The sequence below is a fragment of the Arachis stenosperma genome, chromosome 4, assembly GCF_014773155.1.
Source record: "Arachis stenosperma cultivar V10309 chromosome 4, arast.V10309.gnm1.PFL2, whole genome shotgun sequence".
Classification (NCBI taxonomy): Eukaryota; Viridiplantae; Streptophyta; class Magnoliopsida; order Fabales; family Fabaceae; genus Arachis; species Arachis stenosperma.
The window spans coordinates 23,603,463-23,630,733 of record NC_080380.1 but is presented as its reverse complement, the minus strand read 5'-3'; the positions used below and the strand labels follow the sequence as shown (position 1 = coordinate 23,630,733).

Sequence of the window (27,271 nt, the reverse complement as noted above, 5' to 3'; positions counted from 1 at the left end):
AGACACAAATAGGATCCCCAATTTGATGACATTTCCAGAATAATCCTCCTGATTCCAAGTTAAAAAATTGGCAAAAAGTATACCTGCAGAAGCATTTAATAACATATCAACACCGTTCATTGATTATGCATATAGTTCATAAGAGAGGACTATATTCATTAAAAGCTTGACTGATATGATCAATGCCTCACTCTTTGATTCACTTGAGGTACCTTAGCCATCAAAAACAGCATCTATGACTATACATGACTATATCCCTGTTCGATTTTCAAAACCTTGAGTTATGTTTAAAACTAATAACTATGTTAAATAAATAAAAAAAAATCAGCCATTGTATAATAACAGGAATGGTTCTATATTTATATTTATAATCAAACTCCACAATTCAAAATATTGATTCAAACTTATATTCAAATCATATAATCAACTTAAATTATTATCAAATTTGATTTACATTAATAGTCAAACTTTATGACTAATAAATCAAACCAGATTTTCATTTTAATCAAATACGAATAGAAGATTAGAAGTATAACATACGCTGGGTATTGATTTTCGGTGTTCATAGAAAGTTTGATTTGATTTGCTATGAAAAAATTGATTTTTTAAAAAAAAAAAAAGAATGGTTATGCTACATGAAATATTTGATTATTTTTGTGGTGATTACTTTATTGAAAAATATGAATGAATATAAGTTAATAATCAAATTAATCTTAAAAAAGATTACTCGTTCTTTAAATTTGTCTTTAAAAGATTTTATTAATCAAATTGGTCCTTTAAAGATGATAAATTAATCATTTTTGTCCTTAGGTCACTCACTTATAAGTTTTCGTCAATGATTAACGATATAGAATCACATCATATATGACACTTAGCATATCGAATCAGACATAAAATAAATATATTTATGAAAATTTATCAATTTAGTGTTATTAGGTTATATTAGGAGTATGGTTCTTTTTTTAATTAGGAAGATTAACTAAATTGATAGATTTTCATAAAGATATTTGCTTAGTTTTCAATTGGACATGGTAGGTGTCATATATACTATCAGTTAACGTTCTATATTATCAATCATTGATGGAAACTATTAATTGAGTGACGGAATGATAAAAATGATTAATTTATGATATTTGAAAGACTAATCTAATTAATAAAATTTTTCAGAGATGAAATTAGAAAATGACCTATCTTTTGAAGACTAATTTGACCATTAATCCAAATAAATATACACAAATACTAGTGACTAATTTTAGGTGTTCATAAAGCATTTTTAGAAACCAATTCACCAGGTTTTCACCTATTTCTACTCCTACACCAAATCCACAAAAATAGTTGAGACTTACTCTTAACGTGAATTTTAGAGCTAAACCAGAGGTATTAACTTATCAATTAGCTTATTATTCTTCTTTTGAAAGTGTCGGTCATATAGAAAGACTAAACAGATGGAGGTCCATATATGCTGTTGACTTGAGTAAGCCTTTACAAAGCTATCAAGTATCAAATTTCATCTTTTCTTATTTCTAATTTGATCATCATATTGGAACACAGTATTTCATACTTGGGGAGAGGAATTCTTCTTCAAATAGTATACAACAGATGAGAGAATGGCCATGCATGGAGTTTTCTTATTGATGAGCCACGTCATAAGTTGCATGGAGTCCAAAGAAAAAGTAGTAGATCAACATTACCCCAGTGCATACCCCAAATCTTGTGAATGCTGATGAATCCAAAGACCCCATTAGGAAGATATTTATTGCAATTGACATTGATGGCAGCCATGGAACAAGTGGAACTCCCCAAACTCTCGGCACCCTTTGCTGAGTCAAAAACAGTGACATTCCTAGAGTGGCCAAGAACCATATAGGAACAGTTATTGTGTATCCAATCCAACCATTAGGGTTCATGACCCAATAAGCTAAGATCCCCATTGATGAAGAAATTATTAGTAGCAAGAATGCTACTAGCTTTAAAAGGTTTTCCCTTGGTGTCACACCTCTCACATAGTACCTCCTAACCAAAAGTGCCACAGCCATCATCATGAAGATGAAGAGTGTGCTTATTGATAACAAGCTTGACAACACATCCAAGCTCGAGAAAACTGCTATGCAAGCACTTGAGATTGTGATCAACAATGTTGCATTTATAGGTGTTCCTGATATGTGATCAATAAGGGTACAAGTATTAGTTACTTTAAGATAAAATTTAGACGGGTTCAGCCAACTTCCAAATTTTTTTTTCGTTAGACAAATTAATCCTGACATCATACCTGTGTTTGGATGAACAAGGGCAAACCATGGAGGGATCATGTGAGAACGTGCAATGTGAGTGGTGTAACGCGCTTGTCCCAATGCCCCAACAAGAAGAACTGTTGTCATTCCCTTCAATGCACCAAAAGCAACAACATACTTAGCCCATTTCATTCCCACACTCTGAAATGCAGCAGAGAATGCTGCATCAGTGTCTATGTCTTTGTAATTCTGCATCATGCTGAGTGTAAGAGCCATTAGGCAATATATCACTATGATAATCGACATTGATCCAATAAGCCCTATTGGTATATCGGTTGAAGGGTTCTTGGTTTCTTCAGCCATTGTTGCAATGCTATCAAAACCCCCATATGCAAAATAAACAATTGCGGCAGCTGGGAATATCCCCTTAGCACCAAAAGGCAGAAAAGGTGTCAAATTTGATGTATCTGCAACGAAAATTCCAGAAAAAATGACAAATATAATAACTAAAGTGTGGACTGCAGATGCTATCCAATTGAAGTATGAGGTCTTCCTTGTGCTGCTGATTGCAATTGCTGAAGTAATTGCTAAGACCACAACAGCAATAGGATCAAGCAAGTTGTAACCGTCTTTGAGATCAGTCTTGATCCGCAGGGAGTTTTCTGGTTTATTCAAAAGGCTTGTGAAGTAAGAAGTCCAAGATCTCGAAACCGCGGCAGTTCCAACAATGCTTTCAAGAAGAATGTTCCCTGCAGCTATAAAGGCAGCAAAATCTCCCAACTCAATTCTCAGGTAAGCAAAAGAGCCGCCGGCTACCGGAACTTCGACCGCGAACTCTGTGTAGCAGAATACTGATAACATTGCTGAGAATCCTGAAACACCATAGGACAACACAATAGCTGGCCCAACAGTATCGTGAGCTTCTTCTCCGGTTAGTACAAAGATTCCAGCACCAACCACAGTTCCAAAACCGAACCAGATTAGGTCCCACCAAGTGAGACAACGCTTCATGTCATTCTCACTTTGCCTCCTGAGTTCTGTAGTCTCAGCAGCAGCATCTGATCTGCTCATGAGGCGGTCCTTGAACCTGCACCATGTTTGTGACAGAGCAGAAGCATAGTTGTTCCAGCTTTGGAAGGACTCTTCTGGCAAGAAATCTTGCTTGCTCCATCTCCAATAGCTCTTTTGCGATAAAGGGTCAGCCATGCCTCTCGTCGAAGCCATTGAAACTTTAGAGTGGCTTCACTATGAGGCCACCATTACATGATATGTAAGCAGCGAAAAGGATGGCTTGTGTCACAAGGAATCTGCATTTTTTTTTCTATTCTTCACACGCTTTCTCCTGATTTGTTATACAACTGAATTTTGTTGTTGTCCAATACAATTTTAACACATCATTTTCACAGAATTTGTCAAAATATTTTTGAACCATCTTGCACTTCTCTGTTATATTTTAACACATCATTTTCACAGAATTTAAATGTTAAATGATAATAATGCCTATACCCACTCACTAGATAAATTAAGAGATTTCTCAAGTGAAAAAAATGGACACAATTACCTTTTGCATATTATTTTAATAAAAATTCACTATAGTTATAGATGCATTATTACAACTATGCAAAGCAAAGTTCAGCAACATGGTGGTTTCTCTTTTTTCATCATAGAAACATAGTATGCAGGATGAATAATGGAGATTCCACTAGAGTTTCAAGCAATAGCTTCACTGAAATGATTGACCTTGTCAAAGACATAAATAGGATCCCCCAATTTGATGACATTTCCAGAATGATCCTCCTGAATCCAAGTTAAAAACTGGCCAAAGTATACCTGCAGAAGCATTTAATAACATATCAATACTACTCACTCATTATAATACATATAGTTCATAAGAGAGGTCTATGTTCATTAATAAGCTTCATTAATATAATATGATCAATGCCTCACCCTTTGTGCATGTGTTCCTTGTGGCCTCAAGAGTTTCCCAGACCTAATTTTCCTCAGGGTCTGAGCTGGTTCTTCTCCAACTTCCCCTGTATCTTGATTCACTTGAGGTATCTGAACCATCACAAACAGCATCAATACATTACTATAATCAGGTTTCTGAATAACAAACATGTGAATTATTATCTTATTTGACATCAAGATTGATAAGTCTAACAAAATAAAAGATCAGAGATTGATTTGGCGATTAAAATTTGTTGAGCATTAAAGTATTTGACTAAAAATTCGTTGGGAACTAATTCGAGGTATTACCTTACAACGATAGCACAACCTCACACTCTGAAACGAGTGCTTTCCTATCTTGATCTTTGTCCATAAATCCTCATCAAATGGTTCACAACCTTCAACAAAGATACTGCACCATTCAACAACACAAATCTTAGTTATTAAGAGATTAAACAATCCAGTTAGACCAAGCAGCAACAAATTTCAGGAGTTAAACTAGAAAAAGGCATGTTAAAAATCAGTACTTGGCTCTAAAACGATTTATAGGTATGGGTTCTGAAGCATGCTGGTTTACTACATCCAATGATCCCTGAAAGTTACATGTGACACAAAAACATTGATTAAAAGTTTCAATTGGAAATTGAATTTAGACTTCATTGAATTTGAAAACACTAGCTAACCTGAGATGCAATTAAGTATTGATAACCATCAGTAAAAAGGACCTTTTGTTCATTATGATAGTATTCCGGATCTGCGAGTCTAGCTTGTGACTCTGCATTAATAAAGTTGGAAAGTTATGGATAGGTTCATTATAATTTTGTTCCATAACAAACACATTTAGTTTGTTTATCTGTTTCTATTTCTGTCACCAAATAGGCTTAAAGATACACAAACTCAATGGCCTACCGATATCGAAGCGAATCAGTGCACTGGTTTTTCCTAAATAATCTGAGAACCACTTTGCTGCTTCTGGTCCCTCATGCCAGGCAGATCCACTCCAATCCCATAGAGAAACACCATCTGCTACTTCGTGTTCTTTACACAAACTAATTTTGAGAGGTTGCATCCCAGGTGCTTTCAACACTAACAAGTAACAATCATATCCAAGACAGTAACACTTGATAATAAGTCATAATCAACATTTTAATTCAGCAATTCTTCATTCAAGTTAGAACTAATCACAGTAATTAAAACTTAAAAGGCCTAATTTCAAGAAACTGTAATTATTCTTAATTGTTACCAATAAAAGAATCCTTTGTAGGCTCCCAGCCTTCATCAAATGCCTCAGTTGGCATTTCAACTTCAACCAAAGCAAGCCTTGGCTCAACCCTTTGAGTGTATCCTCTCCCTCTTTCATTCACCACCAACCAATTTCGATCCCATCTAAATCCTATCAAATAATGTTACAATGTCATTATTGCTATATAGACTAGTACTTACTAGTACATATAACACGCATGTATTGGTTTTACCATAAGGACTAAGAGCAGCATGAGAAACTGAAACTCCACGGCATGATTTGACAGGGTACACGAAAATGGAAGTAACTTTAGCTGCTGATTCTGATGACATAGTTGTTCTTGTTCTTGTGCTTGTTTCTGTGTTCTTCTGAATGAAACTCCTTGATTGTGATAGATGCTAATTATATGCATCTCTAATGAGCTAACTATATCATTTATATAACTTAGCTTGCATTGGACTAGTATTTAATTTACTAATTCATATAAATAGGAGTTGAAATTTGAATTTTATTTTGTATATATACTATTATTAAAAATAACTAAATTTTAAATGAAATTTTAATTTATAATAAATTAATTTTTGGCTAGTTGAAAAATACCATAAAAAACTTAAAAACTACATTTATATTTTCGAAAAAGAAAACCAAGTCTTTTAGTGAAAAATAATTTTATATGTTATACTCCTTTTTCATAAGAATCGTTAATTTATATGTTACACTCCTTCATTTAAGGTTAGGTTCATCGAGAATTTAATGTTAAAATATAATTTTAAGTCCAAATACATAAAATTATCAGTCAACCTAAAAAGAGTAGTAAAGGAAAATTATTTCAAGGAGCGTGTAATACTATGTAGTTAATTTAGATAGAGAAAACTGTGATAAAGGTACGGTCAAGAAATGTGGATGCAGCCATGCAGGTACATTGCACTTGCACCACGTTTCATATGTCTAGAAATGTAAATTGACACTAGATAGAAGAAGATATTATGAAATGATGCCAAAGAATGGCAGAAAATGAGGAAGTAGGAGACAAATATTTTTAAATAGCAGCAGATAAATCTGACGGTGATTGTGATCTCACTGACCTGTGACAATCACAGACTATATGTATTTCCAACAAAGTGAGATTCTTTTTCTCTTATTTTTACTATAAGGAAATATTGGAAATTTTGTCCGAAATAAAATAAAAAAATAATTATTTTTTAAAATTTGTTTTTTATTTTTAATTTTTTAAGTGTTTGTTTGAGTGTTATTATCTTAATTAAAAAATATTTTTTTAATAAATTTTTTTTAGCGTATTTGACAAATTTCTAATAGTAAAAGTAAGAGCAGTAAAAAAAATAAAAAAACATCTTTTTTTGCATCCTTTTTAAAAGATTTTTTTTTTAGAAAAAAATATTTTTCATATAATAAATAAATAAAAAAGTACTTTTATATTATTATACCCAAACATAATTGATAGATGAAAAGATCTTTTTGCATGAGATATCCAAACATAAAATTACTTTTACTTTTCCATAAGATTTTTTAAAAAAAATAACTCAAAAAAAATATTTTCTTAAAAGCTCACCCAAACAAATCTTAAATATGATTTTTTTTTTATTAGGACAAGTTCGCCTATATTTTTTTATAAAGTTCGCCTAATCCAGTAAGAAACTTCATTAATTTTATAGAGTTCCTCTAATCCCGACGAATTTTACCCCAATTCTCTTCAAAACCAACAAAACTCAAATTTTTAAGCAATTATCATCGTTTTCAAGAGGGCATACGAGTACACAAAGTAAACAGATAACAAGTATGACTTCTTCAATATTGCTGACAGCAATGGCCAACCATTATCATCTTCAGAAATACAAAGATATATAAAAATAAACTATATTTAACCAAGATTTTTTTCTATTATAAATTAAAAAAAAATTATTATTTTTCTAATAAAAATATGATTTATTGCTGTGTACTCTTGTGTACTGTATGTTCTGGAGACAATGATAATGGTTGTCAACAATTTGAATTAGCCAAGTTTTTTTATAGTGAAATTCGCTAAGCAAATTTTTTTATAGAGTTTGCCAGGTGCGACGAACTTGTCCTAAATCCTAAAAAAAATCGTATTTAAAAAACTAAAGTTAAAAAATAGAATTTTAAAAAATAATTATTTTTTTATTTTATTTCCAAAAAAATCCAAAAATCTTGGGCATAAACATTTTGTTTAGATTGTAATATTTTATCTTGTATTTGAATTCAGACTAATTTTTTTATTTTTATTAAAATATTTCCACTTATATTATCTGTTAAATATATTAGCATATCAGTATAACGGACACTAACATATTTATTGATTCATTTATTTATCACATCTCTATAAAAATAATAAAATAAAATTAGTTAAAATATCAAATGATTTACAATTTTTTGCGTTAACTAATGTTAATTTTATCAAATTTTCAGGAAAAAATAAATTGTTTTTTTTTTAAAATATTCTTTAACAAAAAAATTTTTTTTATTAATTTTTTTTAACAAAATACCTTTTAATAAATTATTTTTTTATGGATTAAATTATATTTTTACCAATATATTTTAAAAAATATTAATAATTAAATTATTTTTTCTAAGAAACTCTTCAATAATTTTTTAATTATTAAATTGTAATTTTATCAAAATTTTCGTTAACAATTATTTTTATATTTTAATATTAATTTTTTTATATCAATATATATTATTTTAACATTAAATAAAAAATTTTACCACTGTTAATATGTATAACAATTAATATATATTGATATCGAAAAATAATCTTACTAAGATTTTTTTATTTAATGTTAAAATAATATATATTGATTTCGAAAAATTAATAGTAAAATATAAAAATAATTGTTAACGAAAATTTTGGTAAAATTATAATTTAATAATTAAAAAGTTACTGAAGGGTTTTTTAAAAAAAACATTTAATTATTAATTTTTTTAAAAAATATTTTAGTAAAAATACAGTTTAATCAATAAAAAATAATTTATTAAAGAGTATTTTGATAAGCAAAATTTAATAAAAACAATAAAATTTTTGTTAAAGTGTAATTTTGTAAAAAAATAATTTTTTTTGAAAAATAGATAAAATTAATATTAGTTAACATAAAATATTTAAAATGGATAAAAGAGGAAGTTTTTTAAAAGTTATAAAGAAGAAGAATATATATTTTATAAATAAAAAGAAAAGAAATATCATTTTAGCATCTCCCAAGAGAAGAGAGTAAAATTTTTTCTTAAATTAAAAAATTTAGGTTCAAATCTTGAAATTTGTAAAAAATATATATTTTTATGGATTAAAAATTGTATACTAATTTTTTTTAATATGTTCATTATATATACAATATATCAATATGCACTAATGTATTTATTGAAAAAAGTTGTACACCAACCTTTTGTATATCTTTAATACATAGTATAGATTAGCGTATCACTAGACAATTGAAATGATAAATTATTTATAACTTAACTAAAAAATTGTGAGTTTAAAACCTTTAATTTAATTGTTAATGAAAAGAATTGCTGGACAGCAAAAAGTGGGGAAAAAACAACCAAATTTAATGTGGCATAGACGTAATTAGAAACAACGATATGAAATAGAGAACTATAAAATCAATAAAATAAATAGAACTCAAACTTAATTAAATTGAATGTTTTAAAGAAAGTCAGAAGAACATCCAATTAAAAGAAGGTTTAATTATTCTCTAAATCTTTATAGTTTTACTGATTTTCAATTAGATCTTATATATTTTTTTTAATTGAATCTCTATACATTAATTTTTTTAATTTAATATCTATCGTGACAAAAATGTTTAAAATAATAGAATATTCTATTAAAAAATAAATATTTTCATAATTGAGTTAAAATACCTAATTGAAGATACTTCCATATTTTTAAAATATAAAAAAATCTTGGCATTTTGTCCAAAAACTAGAGAACCCTAGCCAATCCTAAGTTCTTCGCCGAAGTTTTATCTAGCTGCGTTTCTCCTCCGTCGCATTGTGGTGTCGTTATCCGTGGTGTGGTCGTCATCTGTTGTTTGGTGGTCATCGTCCCTCTGCATTGTCGACGGGTGCTCTGCTCTGCTCGTTCGCCATCAGTGGACCCATTGCCTCGCCTTGCTTCGCCGCGTCGCACCTCCATCTCACTCATTCCTAGGGATTTCTCTATAAAATTAATTTTGGTACTGTTTTATGTTTTATTATAAAGTTCGGAACCTTCTTGTGTAGCTGGCTGCAATATTACAATTTAGTATATTTTGATGACTTTTATATAATGGGTTTTGAGCTTTAGATTAGATTATGATTGGTTCTGAGGGGGTTTTAGTTGCTTTGTTTTTATTGTTTTGTTTAATATGTATGTTCCTTTTTTATGGTTCTTGCTTCTTAGTTTTTTGTTATTCATAGTAATCTTTTTCATTTAAATGAAGCCATACTTTAACATTTTTAAGTTTGAGGTTCGAGTTTAAATTTTCTGCTAAGCAAGTCAAGCTGAATTAAGATGCTGTGGATTTTTCTGTTTGTGCCTTACAACCAGGATTGTGTTTGCTTGGTGGTGTTTTCTTGTGTGATTCTGTAATTTTATTTAGCTGAGATTAGCTATTTTGTGCTTCTATTTATTTTATAAATGTTTTCCTTTTAACCCAAACTCCACCTATGTTACACTTGCAGTACATAGCCGATTCCAAACCCGGATAAAGGAGGAGGGTTGTGTTAGGCCTACGACAGCCAACATAAAAACTTAGTCGAATCTTCATGACATGGATCAAAGATGTTATTGTGCTAAAGTTAGGTCATTTTCTGGAAGCAACGCACTGTATGGCTCACATACAGTATTAAATGAGCAAGAGCCGCTGCATCGTTGCTCAGGTGTAGTGTTAAATGAGTAGGTTTTCGTGTTTCTGTGAACAGACAAGGGTAAAAAAGCTAGTTCACAAAGAAAAAGTTAAAGGTAAAGATCGGAGCGACAGAATGTTGAGATTTTGGACATCGAATATAGACACTTTAGTAGGAAAATCTATGGAGGTATCCACCATGATAAGGAGAAATATTAACATCATGTGCTTATAAAAAACAAAATGGGTCAGCACGAAGGGGAGTTGGATACCTCCGGGTTCAAATTTTGGTATACAAAAAATGTGATGAATATGAATGGAGTAGGTATTATCGTAGATAAGCAGTGGAAGAAGGACGTAGTGGATGTCAAGAGGGTGGGTGATCGAATCATCTCTATCAAACTTGTAGCGGAAGGAGATATTTTTCATGTGATTAGTGCCCATGCACCGTAAGTGGATTTGGACGAGCAACACAAGATAAGGTTTTGGGAGGATCTAGAGAGTTTGGTCCAAGACATACCTTCAGGAGATAAGATTTTCTTAGGAGGAGATTTAAATGGCTATGTTGGAAGAGAAGTGACTTGATATGGAAGTATTCATGGAGACCATAGTTTCGAGATGGTCAATGCCGAGGGTAAAACTATTTTGGATTTTTTCTTAACCTTTGACATTCTCATCGCAAATACATGTTTTAGAAAGAGAGATGAACATCTTATAACCTATTGGAGTGGCATGACAAGCTCTCAAATTGACTTCTTCTTGTTGAGGAGAGTCAACTGGAAATTTTACATTAATTGTAAAAGTATTATGAGAGAGAGTTTAATAACACAATATAGGATGCTCGTCATAGATTTTCACATTGAGCAAAACTTGAGGAAAATATATCATACACAGAACCTATGAACAAGGTGGTGGTGGATGAAAGGTGAGGAACAAAGAAGCTTCCTAAGACGGGTAGGAGAATAGGAAAAATGGGAGGGAATGGAAGCGCGGAGGAGAGGTGGAGGGAGATGGCAGAAGTTATTAGAAGAATAGCAAAACAAAAAAATTTGGTGAATCTAATCTAGAGGGATAGGACCAATAGATAAGGAGTCCTCGTGCTGGAATGCGCATGTACAAGAAAAGATAAAGGCAAAAAGGAAGTGCTTTAAAGAGTGGTCTTTGTGCCGTAATATAGATAATTGGGAAAAATATAAGACACCTAAGAAAGAGACAAAAGTGGCTGTAAGTGAAGTAAGAACAAGGGCATATGAGGGCCTCTACCAGTCTTTAGGCAAGAAAGAAGGAGAATGCTGAGTTTGGAAAACTTATGTTAGATTAAAATGATGAACAAACATTATTAAAAGTGTTATTAAAATATTAATTAGATGTTTATTAAAATATTTTCAATTATTTGTTTGATGAATTTGGTTTGTGTGCAACAAAGAAAATTAATTTTTCTCTTGGCCTAGTTATTGCAAGTCCAGTTTGACCACTAAACAAGTTTAGCCTAATGCAAATTTATTTCAAATCATGTGGTTGAACTTTAAAGGATAGTAAAATCAATTGGCCCAAGAAACAAATGCAAAGTCCAAGTCAACACTACTTTTGGTCCATCAATATCTTTAATCCAAAATAAAAGAAAAGAAGGAATTGGCCCAAGGTTCTCAAAGCATGCTTCGGTTACTCCATCCCTTGGTAATTGGAACTTGGAATTCAATTTGATTTAATTTCATTCAAAGCTTCCACCGAAAGTTTCTCTCTTCTCTCTCCTCTCTCTTGCTTCGGTCACATCATGTATTCATCCAAAAAAAGAAAGAAGAAAACAGAAGGTTCGGAGATCAGATTTTGAAGAAAGGCAAAAATATCTTTGCCAAATCAAAGTGAAGAAAAGAAGGCTACAAACCGTAGCTACTCTCTCGGTCAAAACACAAAAAAAAGTTTATTTCTTCATTTGTGCTATAACAAGGAACGAAGAAGAAAGCTTCAAGGTCTCAAACATGGAAGAGTGGTGCGTATGTACGCAATCCCCCACACTTTCCATACAGCAGCAGTACCAGCAAGTGCAATGCGTCGTCCAAGTAATACCTGAGCGAGTCAGGCTTGATCCCACGAGGATTGTGGCTTGAAGCAAGTTATGGTTATCTTGCAAATCTTAGTCAAGCGGAATCAGAAGGATTTGGTTTTCATTTATCAAGAGAAACTATTTAATGGAGAATAAAGAAAATACTGATAGGAATAGGGTTGAGAGTCGGAGTTGCTTTACCTTTCTGAATGAACTCTGGTACTACTGTCTTCTTTGCTTGTGAATGATCTTCTTCTATGGCAGGCTGTATGTGATCAACGCCATGGGCCGTGGTCATTGATCTCCTCTGCTACAGATTGAATGCCATTGGCCGTGGTCATCCAATCTGACGAAGGGTAAAGCGCTAGCAAGTCACTCTCCTGGCGATCCTACTCAAAACGCCACAAACAAGGTCGAATCTTCCGAATCAGAGAACGCTGCTTCTTTAGATTCTAGCCTATACCACGGAGACCCTAATCTCCCTAGAAATGGGCTGAACTGGTTTCCCGAGAAGTCCCCAACGAAGTCGTGGATTAACCGTCTGAGAGATGTATAAACATAGCTGTTGGGTCGTGCTTTTCCTTTCGAGTATTGACACGAATCCAAGTAGACGTGAGTGTTTGTCAGGCACGTTCGTCTTAATGTGATGAACAGATCTAATTGGTTAGATCAACCTACTCACCACGATGAAGATCGGGATATACATCTTAGAGATAGATCAAACATGAATCGAAGAAGAAATAGTAGTACTTTTACTAATTCATAGGACTCAACAGGGCTCTTTCCCTCAACCTAAGATGTTTAAAAACTCATATTGAAAGTAAAATACATGAAAAACGAAAATATGGCAGACCTTCATGTGTGAGAGGTGTAAAAGTTCTTTAAATACTAGGTTAATGACTAAGGATTACATAGAAAGGGTAAAACAGTCTATTTAGTGCTAAAATCCACTTTTGGGACCCACTTGGTGAGTGTTTGGGCTTAGCTTTGATGAAATCCACGTGCTTAGACTTCCTTGAGCGTTGAACTTCAGTCCTGGCACCTTTTTGGTCGTTGGACTCCAGCTTGGAATCCCTTTCTAGCGATGGACGCCAGAACTGGTCATATAGCTGGCGTTGGATGCCAGTTTTGGGCCTTCTAATCCGAAGAAAAGTATAAACTATTATATTATTCTGGAAAGCTCTGGAAGTCAGATTTTTATAACCATTAAGAACGCTCCATTTGGACTTATGTAGCTCCAGAAAAGCTCTTCTGAATGCAGGCAGGTCAGATCTGGACAGCATCTGCAGTGCTTTCTCTGTCTCTGAATCAGACTTCTGCTCCAGCTTCTCCATTTCAGCCAAAAAATACCTGAATATTTTGAAAAATACAAAAATTCATAGTAGAATCCAAAAATGTGATTTTAACATGGTGCACGAAATTGTGATCATCAATGGCGCCATCAACATGGTACGCTCAATTGCAATCTCAACTCTTTATCACAACTTCGCACAACTAACCAGCAAGTGCACTGGGTTGTCCAAGTAATAAACCTTACGCGAGTAAGGGTCGATCCCACGGAGATTGTTGGTATGAAGCAAGCTATGGTCACCTTGTAAATCTCAGTCAGGCAGATTCAAATGGTTATGAATGATATATGAATAAAGCATAAAGATAGAGATACTTATGTAATTCACTGGTGAGAATTTCAGATAAGCGTATGGAGATGCTTTGTCCCTTCCGTCTCTCTGCTTTCCTACTGTCTTCATCCAATCCTTCTTACTCCTTTCCATGGCAAGCTGTATGTTGGGCATCACCGTTGTCAGTGGCTACAGTCCCGTCCTCTCAGTGAAAATGTTCAACGCACCCTGTCACGGCACGGCTAATCATATGTCGGTTCTCAATCAGGTTGGAATAGAATCCATTGATTCTTTTGCGTCTGTCACTAATGCCCAGCCTTCAGGAGTTTGAAGCTCGTCACAGTCATTCAATCATTGAATCCTACTCAGAATACCACAGACAAGGTTTAGACCTTCCGGATTCTCTTGAATGCCGCCATCAATTCTAGCTTATACCACGAAGATTCTGATTAAGGAATCCAAGATATAAACATTCAAGCCTTGTTTGCTTGTAGAACGGGAGTGGTTGTCAGGCACGCGTTCATAAGTGAGAATGATGATGAGCGTCACATAATCATCACATTCATCATGTTCATGGGTACGAATGAATATCTTAGAACAAGAATAAGCTGAATTGAATAGAAGAACAATAGTAATTGCATTAATACTCGAGGTACAGCAGAGCTCCACACCTTAATCTATGGTGTGTAGAAACTCCACCGTTGAAAATAAATAAGAACAAGGTCTAGGCATGGCCGTGAGGCCAGCCTCCCAATGATCTAAAGATTCAAAGATCTCAAGATGATCAAAGATCCAAAGATCCAAAGATCCAAAGATGAAAATACAATAGCAAAAGGTCCTATTTGTAGAGAACTAGTAGCCTAGGGTTTACAAAGATGAGTAAATGACATAAAAATCCACTTCCGGGCCCACTTGGTGTGTGCTTGGGCTGAGCATTGAAGCTTTCATGTGTAGAGACTTCTCTTGGAGTTAAACGCCAGCTTTTGTGCCAGTTTGGGCGTTTAACTCCCATTCTTGTGCCAGTTCCGGCGTTTAACGCCGGGCAGTTTTGAGCTGATTTGGAACGCCGATTTGGGCCATCAAATCTCCGGCAAAGTATGGACTATTATATATTGCTGGAAAGCCCAGGATGTCTACTTTCCAATGCAGTTGAGAGCGCGCCAATTGGGCTTATGTAGCTCTAGAAAATCCACTTCGAGTGCAGAGAGGTCAGAATCCAACAGCATCTGCAGTCCTTTTCAGCCTCTGAATCAGATTTTTGCTCAGGTCCCTCAATTTCAGCCAGAAAATACCTGAAATCATAGAAAAACACACAAACTCATAGTAAAGTCCAGAAAAGTGAATTTTAACTAAAAACTAATAAAAATATACTAAAAACAATGCCAAAAAGCGTATAAATTATCCGCTCATCACAACACCAAACTTAAATTGTTGCTTGTCCCCAAGCAACTGAAAATCAAATAAGATAAAAGAAGAGAATATGCAATGAATTCCAAAAACATCTATGAAGATCAGTATTAATTAGATGAGTGGGGCTTTTAGCTTTTTGCCTCTGAACAGTTTTGGCATCTCACTCTATCCTTTGAAATTCAGAATGATTGGCTTCTATAGGAACTCAGAATCCAGATAGTGTTATTGATTCTCCTAGTTAAGTATGATGATTCTTGAATACAGCTACTTTATGAGTCTTGGCCGTGGCCCAAAGCACTCTGTCTTCCAGTATTACCACCGGATACATACATGCCACAGACACATAATTGGGTGAACCTTTTCAGATTGTGACTCAGCTTTGCTAGAGTCCCCAATTAGAGGTGTCCAGGGTTCTTAAGCACACTCTTTTTGCCTTGGATCACAACTTTATTTCTTTCTTTTTTTCTTTTCGGTTTTTTTTCGTTTTTCTCTATCTTTTTTTTTGTATTCACTGCTTTTTCTTGCTTCAAGAATCATTTTTATGATTTTTCAGATCCTCAGTAACATGTCTCCTTTTTCATCATTCTTTCAAGAGCCAACCATTCATGAACAACAAATTCAAAAGACATATGCACTGTTTAAGCATACATTCAGAAAACAAAAGTATTGCCACCACATCAAAATAATTAATTTGTTATAAAATTCAGAATTCATGCAATTCTTCTCTTTTTGAATTAAGAACATTTTTTTTTTCAAGAAAGGTGATGGATTCATAGGACATTCATAACTTTAAGGCATAGACACTAAGACACTAATGATCATAAGACACAAACATAGATAAACATAAGCATTAAAATTCGAAAAACAGGAAAATAAAGAACAAGGAAATTAAAGAACGGGTCCACCTTAGTGATGGCGGCTTGTTCTTCCTCTTGAAGATCTTATGGAGTGCTTGAGCTCCTCAATGTCTCTTCCTTGCCTTTGTTGTTCCTCTCTCATGATTCTTTGATCTTCTCTAATTTCATGGAGGAGGATGGAATGTTCTTGGTGCTCCACCCTTAGTTGTCCCATGTTGGAACTCAATTCTCCTAGGGAGGTGTTGATTTGCTCCCAATAGTTTTGTAGAAGAAAGTGCATCCCTTGAGGTATCTCAGGGATTTCATGATGAGTGGGATCTCTTGTTTGCTCCATCCTTTTCTTAGTGATGGGCTTGTCCTCATCAATGAGGGTGTCTCCCTCTATGTCAATTCCAACTGAATAACAGAGGTGACAAATGAGATGAGGAAAGGCTAACCTTGCCAAGGTAGAGGACTTGTCCGCCACCTTATAAAGTTCTTGGGCTATAACCTCATGAACTTCTACTTCCTCTTTTTCGGATCTCATGTCGGATCTCCGGATATTCACTCTTTTTGAGTTTGAAAGGGACCTCGGGGATCACCTTCTTCATGGCCACAACTTCATAGAAGTGGTCTTGATGTACCCTTGAGATGAATCTCTCCATCTCCCATGACTCGGAGGTGGAAGCTTTTGCCTTCCATTTCCTCTTTCTAGAGGTTTTTCCGGCCTTGGATGCCATAAATGGTTATGGAAAAAAAAAAAGCAATGCTTTTACCACACCAAACTTAGAAGGTTTGCTCATCCTCGAGCAAAAGAAGGAAGAAGAGAGTAGAAGAAGAAGAAATAGAGGAGATGGAGATGGCTTTGTGGTTCGGCCAAAGGGGGAGAAGTAGTGTTTAGGTGATTGGTGAATGGGTGAAGAAGAAGAGAGAGGGTGGTGGAGTAGGTGGGGATCCTGTGGGGTCCACAGATCCTGAGGTGTCAAGAAAAATTCATCCCTGCACCAAGTGGCGAGCAAAAATGCTCTTCATGCCAATTTTGGCGTTAAACGCCGGGCTGGTGCCCATTTCTGGCGTTTAACGCCAACTTCTTGCCCTTTCCTGGCGTTTAACGCCAGTCTGGTGCCCCTTTCTGGCGTTAAACGCCCAGAATGGTGCCAGACTGGGCGTTAAACGCCTATTTGCTGCCCTTACTGGCGTTTAAACGCCAGCAAGATCTTCCTCCAGGGTGTGCTGTTTTTCTTTCTGTTTTTCATTTTGTTTTTGCTTTTTCAATTGATTTTGTGACTTCCCATGATCATCAACCTACAGAAAACATAAAATAACAAAGGAAAATAGATAAATATAACATTGGGTTACCTCCCAACAAGCGCTTCTTTAATGTCAGTAGCTTGACAGAGGGCTCTCATGGAGCCTCACAGATACTCAAAGCAATGTTGGAACCTCCCAACACCAAACTTAGAGTTTGAATGTGGGGGTTCAACACCAAACTTAGAGTTTGACTGTGGGGGCTCTGTTTGACTATGTTTTGAGAGAAGCTCTTCATGCTTCCTCTCCATGGTAACAGAGGAATATCCTTGAGCCTTAAACACAAAGGATTCTTCATTCACTTGAATGATCAATTCTCCTCTGTCCACATCAATCACAGCCTTTGTTGTGGCTAGGAAGGGTCTGCCAAGGATGATGGATTCATCCATGCACTTCCCAGTCTCTAGGACTATGAAATCAGCAGGGATGTAATGGTCTTCAATCTTTACCAGAACATCCTCTACAAGCCCATAAGCTTGTTTTCTTGAATTGTCTGCCATCTCTAGTGAGACTCTTGCAGCTTGCACCTCAAAGATCCCTAGCTTCTCCATTACAGAGAGAGGCATGAGGTTTATACTTGACCCTAGGTCACACAGAGCCTTCTTAAAGGTCATGGTGCCTATGGTACAAGGTATTGAGAACTTCCCAGGATCCTGTCTCTTTTGAGGTAATCTCTGCCTAGACAAGTCATCCAGTTCTTTGGTGAGCAAAAGGGGTTCATCCTCCCAAGTCTCATTACCAAATAACTTGTCATTTAGCTTCATGATTGCTTCAAGGTACTTGGCAACTTGCTCTTCAGTGACATACTCATCCTCTTCAGAGGAAGAATACTCATCAGAGCTTATGAATGGCAGAAGTAAATCCAATAGAATCTCTATGGTCTCAGTGTGAGCCTCAGATTCCCATGGTTCCTCATTAGGGAACTCATTGGAGGCCAGTGGACGTCCATTGAGGTCTTCCTCAGTGGCGTTCACTGCCTCTTCCTCCTCTCCTAGTTCGGCCATGTGGATCATGTTAATGGCCTTGCATTCTCCTTTTGGATTCTCTTCTGTGTTGCTTGGAAGAGTACTAGGAGGAAGTTCAGTAACTTTCTTACTCAGCTGTCCCACTTGTGCCTCCAAATTCCTAATGGAGGACCTTGTTTCAGTCATGAAACTTTGATTGGTTTTGATTAGATCAGAGACCATGGTTGCTAAGTCAGAGTGGTTCTGTTTAAAATTCTCTGTCTGTTGCTGAGAAGATGATGGAAAAGGCTTGGCATTGCTAAACCTGTTTCTTCCACCATTATTGTTGTTGAAACCTTGTTGAGGTCTCTGTTGATCCTTCCATGAGAGATTTGGATGATTTCTCTATGAAGAATTATAGGTGTTTCCATAGGGTTCTCCCATGTAATTCACCTCTTCCATTGAAGGGTTCTCAGGATCATAAGCTTCTTCTTCAGATGAAGCGTTCTTAGTACTACCTGGTGCAGCTTGCATTCCAGAAAGACTTTGAGAAATCAAATTGAATTGTTGAGTCAATATTTTGTTCTGAGCCAATATGGCATTCAGAGTATCAATCTCAAGAACTCCTTTCTTCTGATTCGTCCCATTGTTCACAGGATTCCTTTCAGAAGTGTACATGAATTGGTTATTTGCAACCATTTCAATGAGCTCTTAAGCTTCTGTAGGCATCTTCTTCAGATGAAGAGATCCTCCAGCAGAACTATCCAATGACATCTTGGACAGTTCAGACAGACCATCATAGAAGATACCTATGATGCTCCATTCAGAAAGCATGTCAAAGGGACACTTTCTGATCAATTGTTTGTATCTTTCCCAAGCTTCATAGAAGGATTCTCCTTCCTTCTGTCTGAAGGTTTGGACTTCCACTCTAAGCTTACTCAATTTTTGAGGTGGAAAGAACTTTGCCTAGAAGGCATTGACTAGCTTTTCCCAAGAGTTCAGGCTTTCTTTAGGTTGTGAATCCAACCATATCCTAGCTCTGTCTCTTACAGCAAAAGGGAATAGCATAAGTCTGTAGACCTCGGGGTCAACCCCATTGGTCTTGACAGTGTCACAGATTTGCAAGAATTTAGCTAAAAACTGATGAGGATCTTCCAATGGAAGTCCATGGAACTTGCAGTTCTGTTGCATTAGAGAAACTAATTAAGGCTTAAGCTCAAAGTTGTTTTCTCCAATGGCAGGGATAGAGGTGCTTCTCCCATAGAAGTCGGGAGTAGGTGCAGTAAAGTCACCCAGCACCTTCCTTGCATTGTTGGCATTGTTGTTGTTTTTGGCTGCATGTCTTCTTCTTTGAAGATTTCCGTTAGATCCTCTATAGAGAGTTGTGCCTTAGCTTCTCTTAGCCTTCGCTTCAAGGTCCTTTCAGGTTCAGGGTCAGCCTCAACAAGAATGCTTTTATCTTTACTCCTGCTCATATGAAAGAGAAGAGAACAAGAAAATATGGAATCCTCTATGTCACAGTATAGAGATTCTTTGAGATGTCAGAGGAAAAGAAAAATAGAAGGAAGAGGTAGAAAATTCGAACTTATCAAGGAAAGATGGAGTTCGAATTTGTGCATTGAGGAGTAGTGTTAGTCCATAAATAGAAGGATGTGAGAAGAGGGGAAGAAATTTTTGAAAATAAATTAAGAAGATTTTTAAAAACATTTTGAAAAAATACTAATTGATTTTTGAAAACTTAAGAGTGGAAAAGAAATCAAGTGATTTTTGAAAAAGATTTTGAAATTAGAAATTTAAAAAGATATGATTGAAAACTATTTTGAAAAAGATGTGATTAAGAAGATATGATTGAAAAGTTATGGTTTTAAAAAGATGTGATTGAGAAGATATGATTTGAAAAACAATTTAAAAAGATTTGATTTTGAAAATCAATGACTTGGCTAGCAAGAAAAGATATGATTCAGACATTAAACCTTTCTCAACAGAAAAGGTAACATACTTGAAATGTTGAATCAAATCATTAATTGTTAGCAAGTATTTTTGAAAATGGAAAGAAATTGATTTTGAAAACATATGATTGAGAAGATATGATTTGAAAAAGATTTGATTTTGAAAAATTTTGAAAACTTGAAAAAAATTTGAATTAAAAACAAAATCCTCCCTCTTGTGCCATCCTGGCGTTAAATGCCCAGAATGGTGCACATTCTGGTGTTTAACGCCCAAAACACTACCCTTTTGGGCGTTAAACGCCCAGCCAGGCACCCTGGCTGGCGTTTAAACGCCAGTTTGCCTTCCTCACTGGGCGTTTTGAACGCCCAGCTTTTTCTGTGTAATTTCTCTGCTGTATGTTCTGAATATTCAATTCTCTGTATTATTGACTTGAAAAGACACAAATAAATTTTTTTTTGGATTTTTAATAATGAGGAATAATCAAAATGCAACTAAAATCAAATAAACAATGCATGCAAGACACCAAACTTAGCAGTTTGTATACTACTGACACTAACAAAATGAGAATGCATATGAGAAACAACAAAACACTCAAGTCAAGAGAATTTAAAGATCAGAGCAAAGAAATCATCAAGAACAACTTGAAGATCAATGAAGACACATGCATGAATTCGAAAATGCAGGAAGAAAAGAAACGTGCAATTGACAACAAACTTAAAATGAGACACTAGACTCAACAAGAAACATAAAATATTTTTTTGGTTTTTATGATTTTGAAAATTTTTTTTGTGCTTTTTCGAAAATTAAGTGGAAAAGAAAATAAAGGTATCAAAATTCTTAATGAGAATTCCAGAAATCATGCAATGTTAGTCTAAAGCTTCAGTCTAAAGAAATTAGACATGGCTAGCCAAGCTTCAGCAGGACATTGCATTCAAGAGCTAAATTGATGAGAATCAATCAGCTTTGGTGATGATAAGAACATCCCCTTGAAACACTAGAATTCATTCTTAAGAACTCTGAAGAAAAATACCTAATCTAAGCAACAAGATGAACCGTCAGTTGTCCAAACTCAAACAATCCCCGGCAACGGCGCCAAAAACTTGGTGCAAGAAATTGTGATCATCAATGGCGCCATCAACATGGTACGCTCAATTGCAATCTCAACTCTTTATCACAACTTCACACAACTAACCAGCAAGTGCACTGGGTCGTCCAAGTAATAAACCTTACGCGAGTAAGGGTCGATCCCACGGAGATTATTGGTATGAAGCAAGCTATGGTCATCTTGTAAATCTCAGTCAGGCAGATTCAAATGGTTATGAATGATATATGAATAAAGCATAAAGATAGAGATACTTATGTAATTCATTGGTGAGAATTTCAGATAAGCGTACGGAGATGCTTTGTCCCTTCCGTCTCTCTGCTTTCCTACTGTCTTCATCCAATCCTTCTTACTCATTTCCATGGCAAGCTGTATGTTGGGCATCACCGTTGTCAGTGGCTACAGTCCCGTCCTCTCAGTGAAAATGTTCAACGCACCCTGTCACGGCACGGCTAATCATCTGTCGATTCTCAATCAGGTTGGAATAGAATCCATTGATTCTTTTGCGTCTGTCACTAACGCCCAGCCTTCAGGAGTTTGAAGCTCGTCACAGTCATTCAATCATTGAATCCTACTCAGAATACCACAGACAAGGTTTAGACCTTCCAGATTCTCTTGAATGCCGCCATCAATTCTAGCTTATACCACGAAGATTCTGATTAAGGAATCCAAGATATAAACATTCAAGCCTTGTTTGCTTGTAGAACGGGAGTGGTTGTCAGGCACGCGTTCATAAGTGAGAATGATGATGAGCGTCACATAATCATCACATTCATCATGTTCATGGGTACGAATGAATATCTTAGAACAAGAATAAGCTGAATTGAATAGAAGAACAATAGTAATTGCATTAATACTCGAGGTACAGCAGAGCTCCACACCTTAATCTATGGTGTGTAGAAACTCCACCGTTGAAAATACATAAGAACAAGGTCTAGGCATGGCCGTGAGGCCAGCCTCCCAATGATCTAAAGATTCAAAGATCTCAAGATGATCAAAGATCCAAAGATCCAAAGATCTAAAGATGAAAATACAATAGCAAAAGGTCTTATTTGTAGAAAACTAGTAGCCTAGGGTTTACAAAGATGAGTAAATGACATAAAAATCCACTTCCGGGCCCACTTGGTGTGTGCTTGGGCTGAGCATTGAAGCTTTCATGTGTAGAGACTTCTCTTGGAGTTAAACGCCAGCTTTTGTGCCAGTTTGGGCGTTTAACTCCCATTCTTGTGCCAGTTCCGGCATTTAACGCCGGGCAGTTTTGAGCTGATTTGGAACGCCAGTTTGGGCCATCAAATATCGGGCAAAGTATGGACTATTATAGATTGTTGGAAAGCCCAGATGTCTACTTTCCAACGCAGTTGAGAGCGCGCCAATTGGGCTTCTGTAGCTCCAGAAAATCCACTTCGAGTGCAGGGAGGTCAGAATCCAACAGCATCTGCAGTCCTTTTCAGCCTCTGAATCAGATTTTTGCTCAGGTCTCTCAATTTCAGCCAGAAAATACCTGAAATCACAGAAAAACACACAAACTCATAGTAAAGTCCAGAAAAGTGAATTTTAACTAAAAACTAATAAAAATATATTAAAAACTAACTAAAACATACTAAAAACATACTAAAAACAATGCCAAAAAGCGTATAAATTATCCGCTCATCACAACACTAAAACCTATAAAAACTTAATAAAAACTAAATAAAAACTACTAAAAACTATATGAAAGTGATGTCAAAAAGCGTATAAAATATCCGCTCATCATAACACCAAACTTAAACCGTTGCTTGTCCTTAAGCAACTAAAAACATAGTAGGATAAAAAGAAAATTAAGATACAATAAATTTCTAAGTTTCTAATGAAGCTTAGTTACAATCAGATGAGCGGGACTTAGTAGATTTTTGCTTCTGAATAGTTTTGGCATCTCACTATCCGTTGAAAACTCAGAATGGTTGGCATCTTTAGGAACTTCGAATCCAGATGATATTATTGACCCTCCTAGTTAAGCTTATTTTGATTCTTGAACACAGCTTTCTGAGTCTTGGCCGTGACCCTAAACACTCTGTTTTTCAGTATTACCACCGAATACATTCATGCCACAGACACTTTAACTGGGTAAACTTTTTCAGATTTTGACTCAGGTTTGCTAGAGTCCCCAGATAGAGGTGTCCAGAGTTCTTAAGCACGCTTTTTTTCCTTTGGATCACGACTTTAACCGCTCAGTCTCAAGCTTTTCACTTGACACCTTTATGCCACAAGCACATGGTTAGGGACAGCTTGTTTGAGCCGCTTAGGCCAGAATTTTATTCCTTTGGGCCCTTCTAACCACTGATACTCAAAGCCATGGGCTTTTTTTACTCGTGCCTTTTGGTTTAAAGGGTTATTGGCTTTTTTTGCTTGCTTTTTATTTTTTTCTTTCTTTTTTTTTCTTTTTCTTTTCGCCATTTTTTTTGCATGCAAGCTTTTTCTTTCTTTTTGCTGCTTTTTCTTGCTTCAAGAATCAGTTTTCAGATTTTTTAGATTATCAATAATATTTTTCTTTTTTCCTTATTCTTTCAAGAGCCAATATTCTTAAAGTTACAACTTCAAATATGCACTGTTTAATCATACATTCAGAAAGCAAAAGCAAATGACACCACATCAACATAATTAAACTACTCTTATTTTAAAATTGAAACTCATGCATCTCTCAATTCTTTTCAAAAAAATTTATTTTAAGCAAGGTGAGAGATATATGGAATATTTTACAACCTTAAGACATCAATGCAAATGATTGATAAACGATGATTTTTGGTTGAAATTGAATTGATTTCATCATATAAACTTGCACTTATTCCCTTAAATAGCATGCTTTTAAGCTTTCCTCCTAAATTGTGCCTTATTATGAAAACATTCTCTTTTATGCCTAATTCGATCAATTCTTATCCCATTTGCCTTTCATTCGATACCTTGATGTTGTTTGTGAGTGATTTCAGATGTATAAGGTAGGAATGGCTTGGAGAGGATGGAAGAGTAGCATGCAAAGGGGAGGAAGCATGAAGAATCAAAGGAGAAGAGCAAAGCAATCTGTGCGTACGTACAGACCTGCGTGCGTACGCATAGGCATCAAAGCAGAGCAAAGCATGCGCATGAGCAGCATCATACGCATCGAACAACCATCCAGAGCATCGCCTAGTGTGCATGCGTACAGCCTCTTGTGCGTGCGCACTAACAGAGATTTTGGCAGAGTGTGCGTGCGCACACGTCTGTGTGTACACACAGGTACCCGCACATGCATAAAAATTTCACGTGACTCGCGATTTTGATGGATTTGAGGCCTAATTCTGAAGCCAATAGCTTATAATGAAAGGGAAAACCATAGCATAACATTAGGATAGTTTTAGGAGTAGAGGTAGAAAGTTTTGTAGTTAGTTTTTCTCTAAGTTTCCTCTCAACTACATTAGGATTTATATTAGGATTTTACATTCAAGTGCCATTTCCATTTTTTATCTTTGATTTCGCTAGTCTCCATTGTAAGTATTTCTTAATTACTACTCTTTATAGTTATATTTTCACACTCTTTCTTGTAATTGAAGTCATGGTTCAATTATATCTACTTTTTGTAATTTTAATTTTTTGTTGATGTTTTGATGATTGATGATTGTTATATGCTTGTTTGAGTTTGTATTGTTGATTTTGATCATTTGTTGCTCATAGTTTTAAGCATTTTCTCATTTTCCCCATGTTTAGTGCTTTTGCCAACCAAGTGTTTGACAAAATGTCAATTTTGAATATGGGCTAATTTTCTATCTCTTGGCTTGGGAAAAATGAGCAATTGGGTTCCTTAAGTTGGAATGTCCAACATTTAGTGGCGATTCTTGGATTGTTAATTGTTCTTGTTCCCACTAACACTAATTTGTTGCTAAGGTAATTAGCAAGCAAGTTAGGTGGTGCACGAAATCTTAATCTCAATATCAAAATCAAAATTTCTTATGATCTCGTACCACTAACCAGCAAGTGCACTGGGTCGTCCAAGTAATACCTTACGTGAGTAAGGGTCGATCCCACGGAGATTATTGGTTTGAAGCAAGCTATATTTATTTTATTAATCTTAGTCAGGATGCCAACAACAGTGTTTTTCAAGTTTAGTGAAGAAAGGGAAAAGGGCATAAAATAAATACTTGTTACGCAGTAATGAAGAATATGTTGGGGTTTTGGAGATGCTTTGTCCTTTGAACTTCAACTCTTCCTTGAAATCCTTTAACACACTCAAGGTTCCTTCCATGGCAAGCTCTATGTAGGGTGTCACCGTTGTCAATGGCTACTTCCCATCCTCTCAGTGAAAATGGTCCAAATGCTCTGTCACAGCACGGCTAATCATCTGTCGGTTCTCAATCAGGTTGGAATAGAATCCATTGATTCTTTTGCGTCTATCATTAACGCCCAGCCTTCAGGAGTTTGAAGCTCGTCACGGTCATTCAATCCCAGAATCCTACTCGGAATACCACAGACAAGGTTTAGACTTTCCGGATTCTCATGAATGCCGCCATCAATCCGGCTTATACCACGAAGATTCTGATTAAGGAATCTAAGAGATACTCATTCAATCTGATGTAGAACAGAGGTGGTTGTCAGTCACACGTTCATGGATTGAGGAAGGTGATGAGTGTCACGGATCATCACCTTCTCCATAATTAAGCGCGAATGAACATCTTAGATAAGAACAAGCGTGTTTGAATGGAAAATAAAGGAATTGTATTAATTCATCGAGACGCTGCAGAGCTCCTCACCCCCAACAATGGAGTTTAGAGACTCATGCCATCAAAAAGTATGTAATTCAGATCTGAAAATGTCATGAGGTACAAAAGAATTCTCTAAAAGTTGTTTAAATAGTAAACTAGTAACCTAGGTTTACAGAATATGAGTAAACTAAGATAATTGGTGCAGAAATCCACTTCTGGGGCCCACTTGGTGTGTGCTGGGGCTGAGACTAAAGCTATCCATGAGTAGAGGCTTTTCTTGGAGTTAAACTCCAAGTTATGACGTGTTTTGGGCGTTCAACTCCGGATCATGACGTGTTTCTGGCTTTTAACTCCAGACAGCAGCATGTACTTGGCGTTCAACGCCAAGTTACGTCGTCTATCTTCGCGCAAAGTATGGACTATTATATATTTCTGGAAAGCCCTGGATGTCTACTTTCTAACGCCGTTGAGATCGCGCCAATTGGACTCATGTAGCTCCAGAAAATCCATTTCGAGTGCAGGGAGGTCAGGATCCAACAGCATCAGCAGTCCTTTTTCAGCCTAAGTCAGATTTTTGCTCAGCTTCCTCAATTTCAGCCAGAAAATATCTGAAATCACAGAAAAATACACACACTCATAGTAAAGTCCAGAAATATGATTTTTGCCTAAAAACTAATAACATTTAACTAAAAACTAATTAAAACATGCTAAAATCTACATGAAATTACCCCCAAAAAGCGTATAAAATATCCGCTCATCACAACACCAAACTTAAACTGTTGCTTGTCCTCAAGCAACTAGATAAATAAAATAGGATGAAAGAAATTAAGAAGTAATAATATCTAAGAGTTTTAAATGGAGCTCAGATTCTTTTTAGATGAGCGGGGCTTGTGGCTTTTTGTTTCTGAACAGTTTTGGCATCTCCCTTTATCCTTTGAATTTCAGAATGATTGGCATCCATAGGAACTCAGAATTCAGATAGTATTATTGATTCTCCTAGTGTAGTATGTTGATTCTTGAACACAGTTATTTTATGAGTCTTGGCCGTGGCCCTAAGCACTTTGTTTTCCAGTAT

General features: G+C 35.5%; 2 protein-coding genes and 1 non-coding gene across 3 annotated transcripts; 1 reads left to right on the top strand and 2 right to left on the bottom strand.

Moving 5' to 3' along the window:
- Positions 1-1,216: 1,216 nt before the first annotated feature.
- Positions 1,217-3,535, bottom strand: LOC130973403 (cationic amino acid transporter 5-like). Its single transcript, XM_057897899.1, has 2 exons — positions 2,270-3,535; positions 1,217-2,155 (listed from the first exon to the last, which is right to left on the bottom strand). The coding sequence occupies exons 1-2, from the start codon at positions 3,453-3,455 to the stop codon at positions 1,629-1,631; spliced, it is 1,713 nt and encodes a 570-aa protein (XP_057753882.1). The 5' UTR covers positions 3,456-3,535; the 3' UTR covers positions 1,217-1,628.
- Positions 3,536-3,770: 235 nt separating this feature from the next.
- On the bottom strand, positions 3,771-5,888 carry LOC130973404 (uncharacterized). Its single transcript, XM_057897900.1, has 8 exons — positions 5,654-5,888; positions 5,422-5,571; positions 5,088-5,264; positions 4,862-4,953; positions 4,706-4,770; positions 4,488-4,590; positions 4,179-4,289; positions 3,771-4,061 (listed from the first exon to the last, which is right to left on the bottom strand). Exons 1-8 carry the CDS (start codon positions 5,751-5,753, stop codon positions 3,942-3,944), a joined length of 918 nt encoding a protein of 305 aa, XP_057753883.1. The 5' UTR covers positions 5,754-5,888; the 3' UTR covers positions 3,771-3,941.
- Positions 5,889-19,263: 13,375 nt separating this feature from the next.
- Positions 19,264-19,371, top strand: LOC130978291 (small nucleolar RNA R71). Its single transcript, XR_009085943.1, has one exon. It is a non-coding gene; the product is annotated as a small nucleolar RNA R71 (small nucleolar RNA).
- Positions 19,372-27,271: the final 7,900 nt, after the last annotated feature.

Coding starts and splice junctions, on each gene's coding strand:
- LOC130973403 (XM_057897899.1), bottom strand. CDS start 3,455: ATGGCTTCGACGAGAGGCATGGCTGACCCTTTATCGCAAAAGAGCTAT. Junction 2,156..2,269: donor CCTTGTTCATCCAAACACAG/GTATGATGTCAG, acceptor ATCACATATCAG/GAACACCTATAAATGCAACA.
- LOC130973404 (XM_057897900.1), bottom strand. CDS start 5,753: ATGTCATCAGAATCAGCAGCTAAAGTTACTTCCATTTTCGTGTACCCT. Junction 4,954..5,087: donor ACTGATTCGCTTCGATATCG/GTAGGCCATTGA, acceptor TTATTAATGCAG/AGTCACAAGCTAGACTCGCA. Junction 4,290..4,487: donor GGTTGTGCTATCGTTGTAAG/GTAATACCTCGA, acceptor GTGATGGTTCAG/ATACCTCAAGTGAATCAAGA.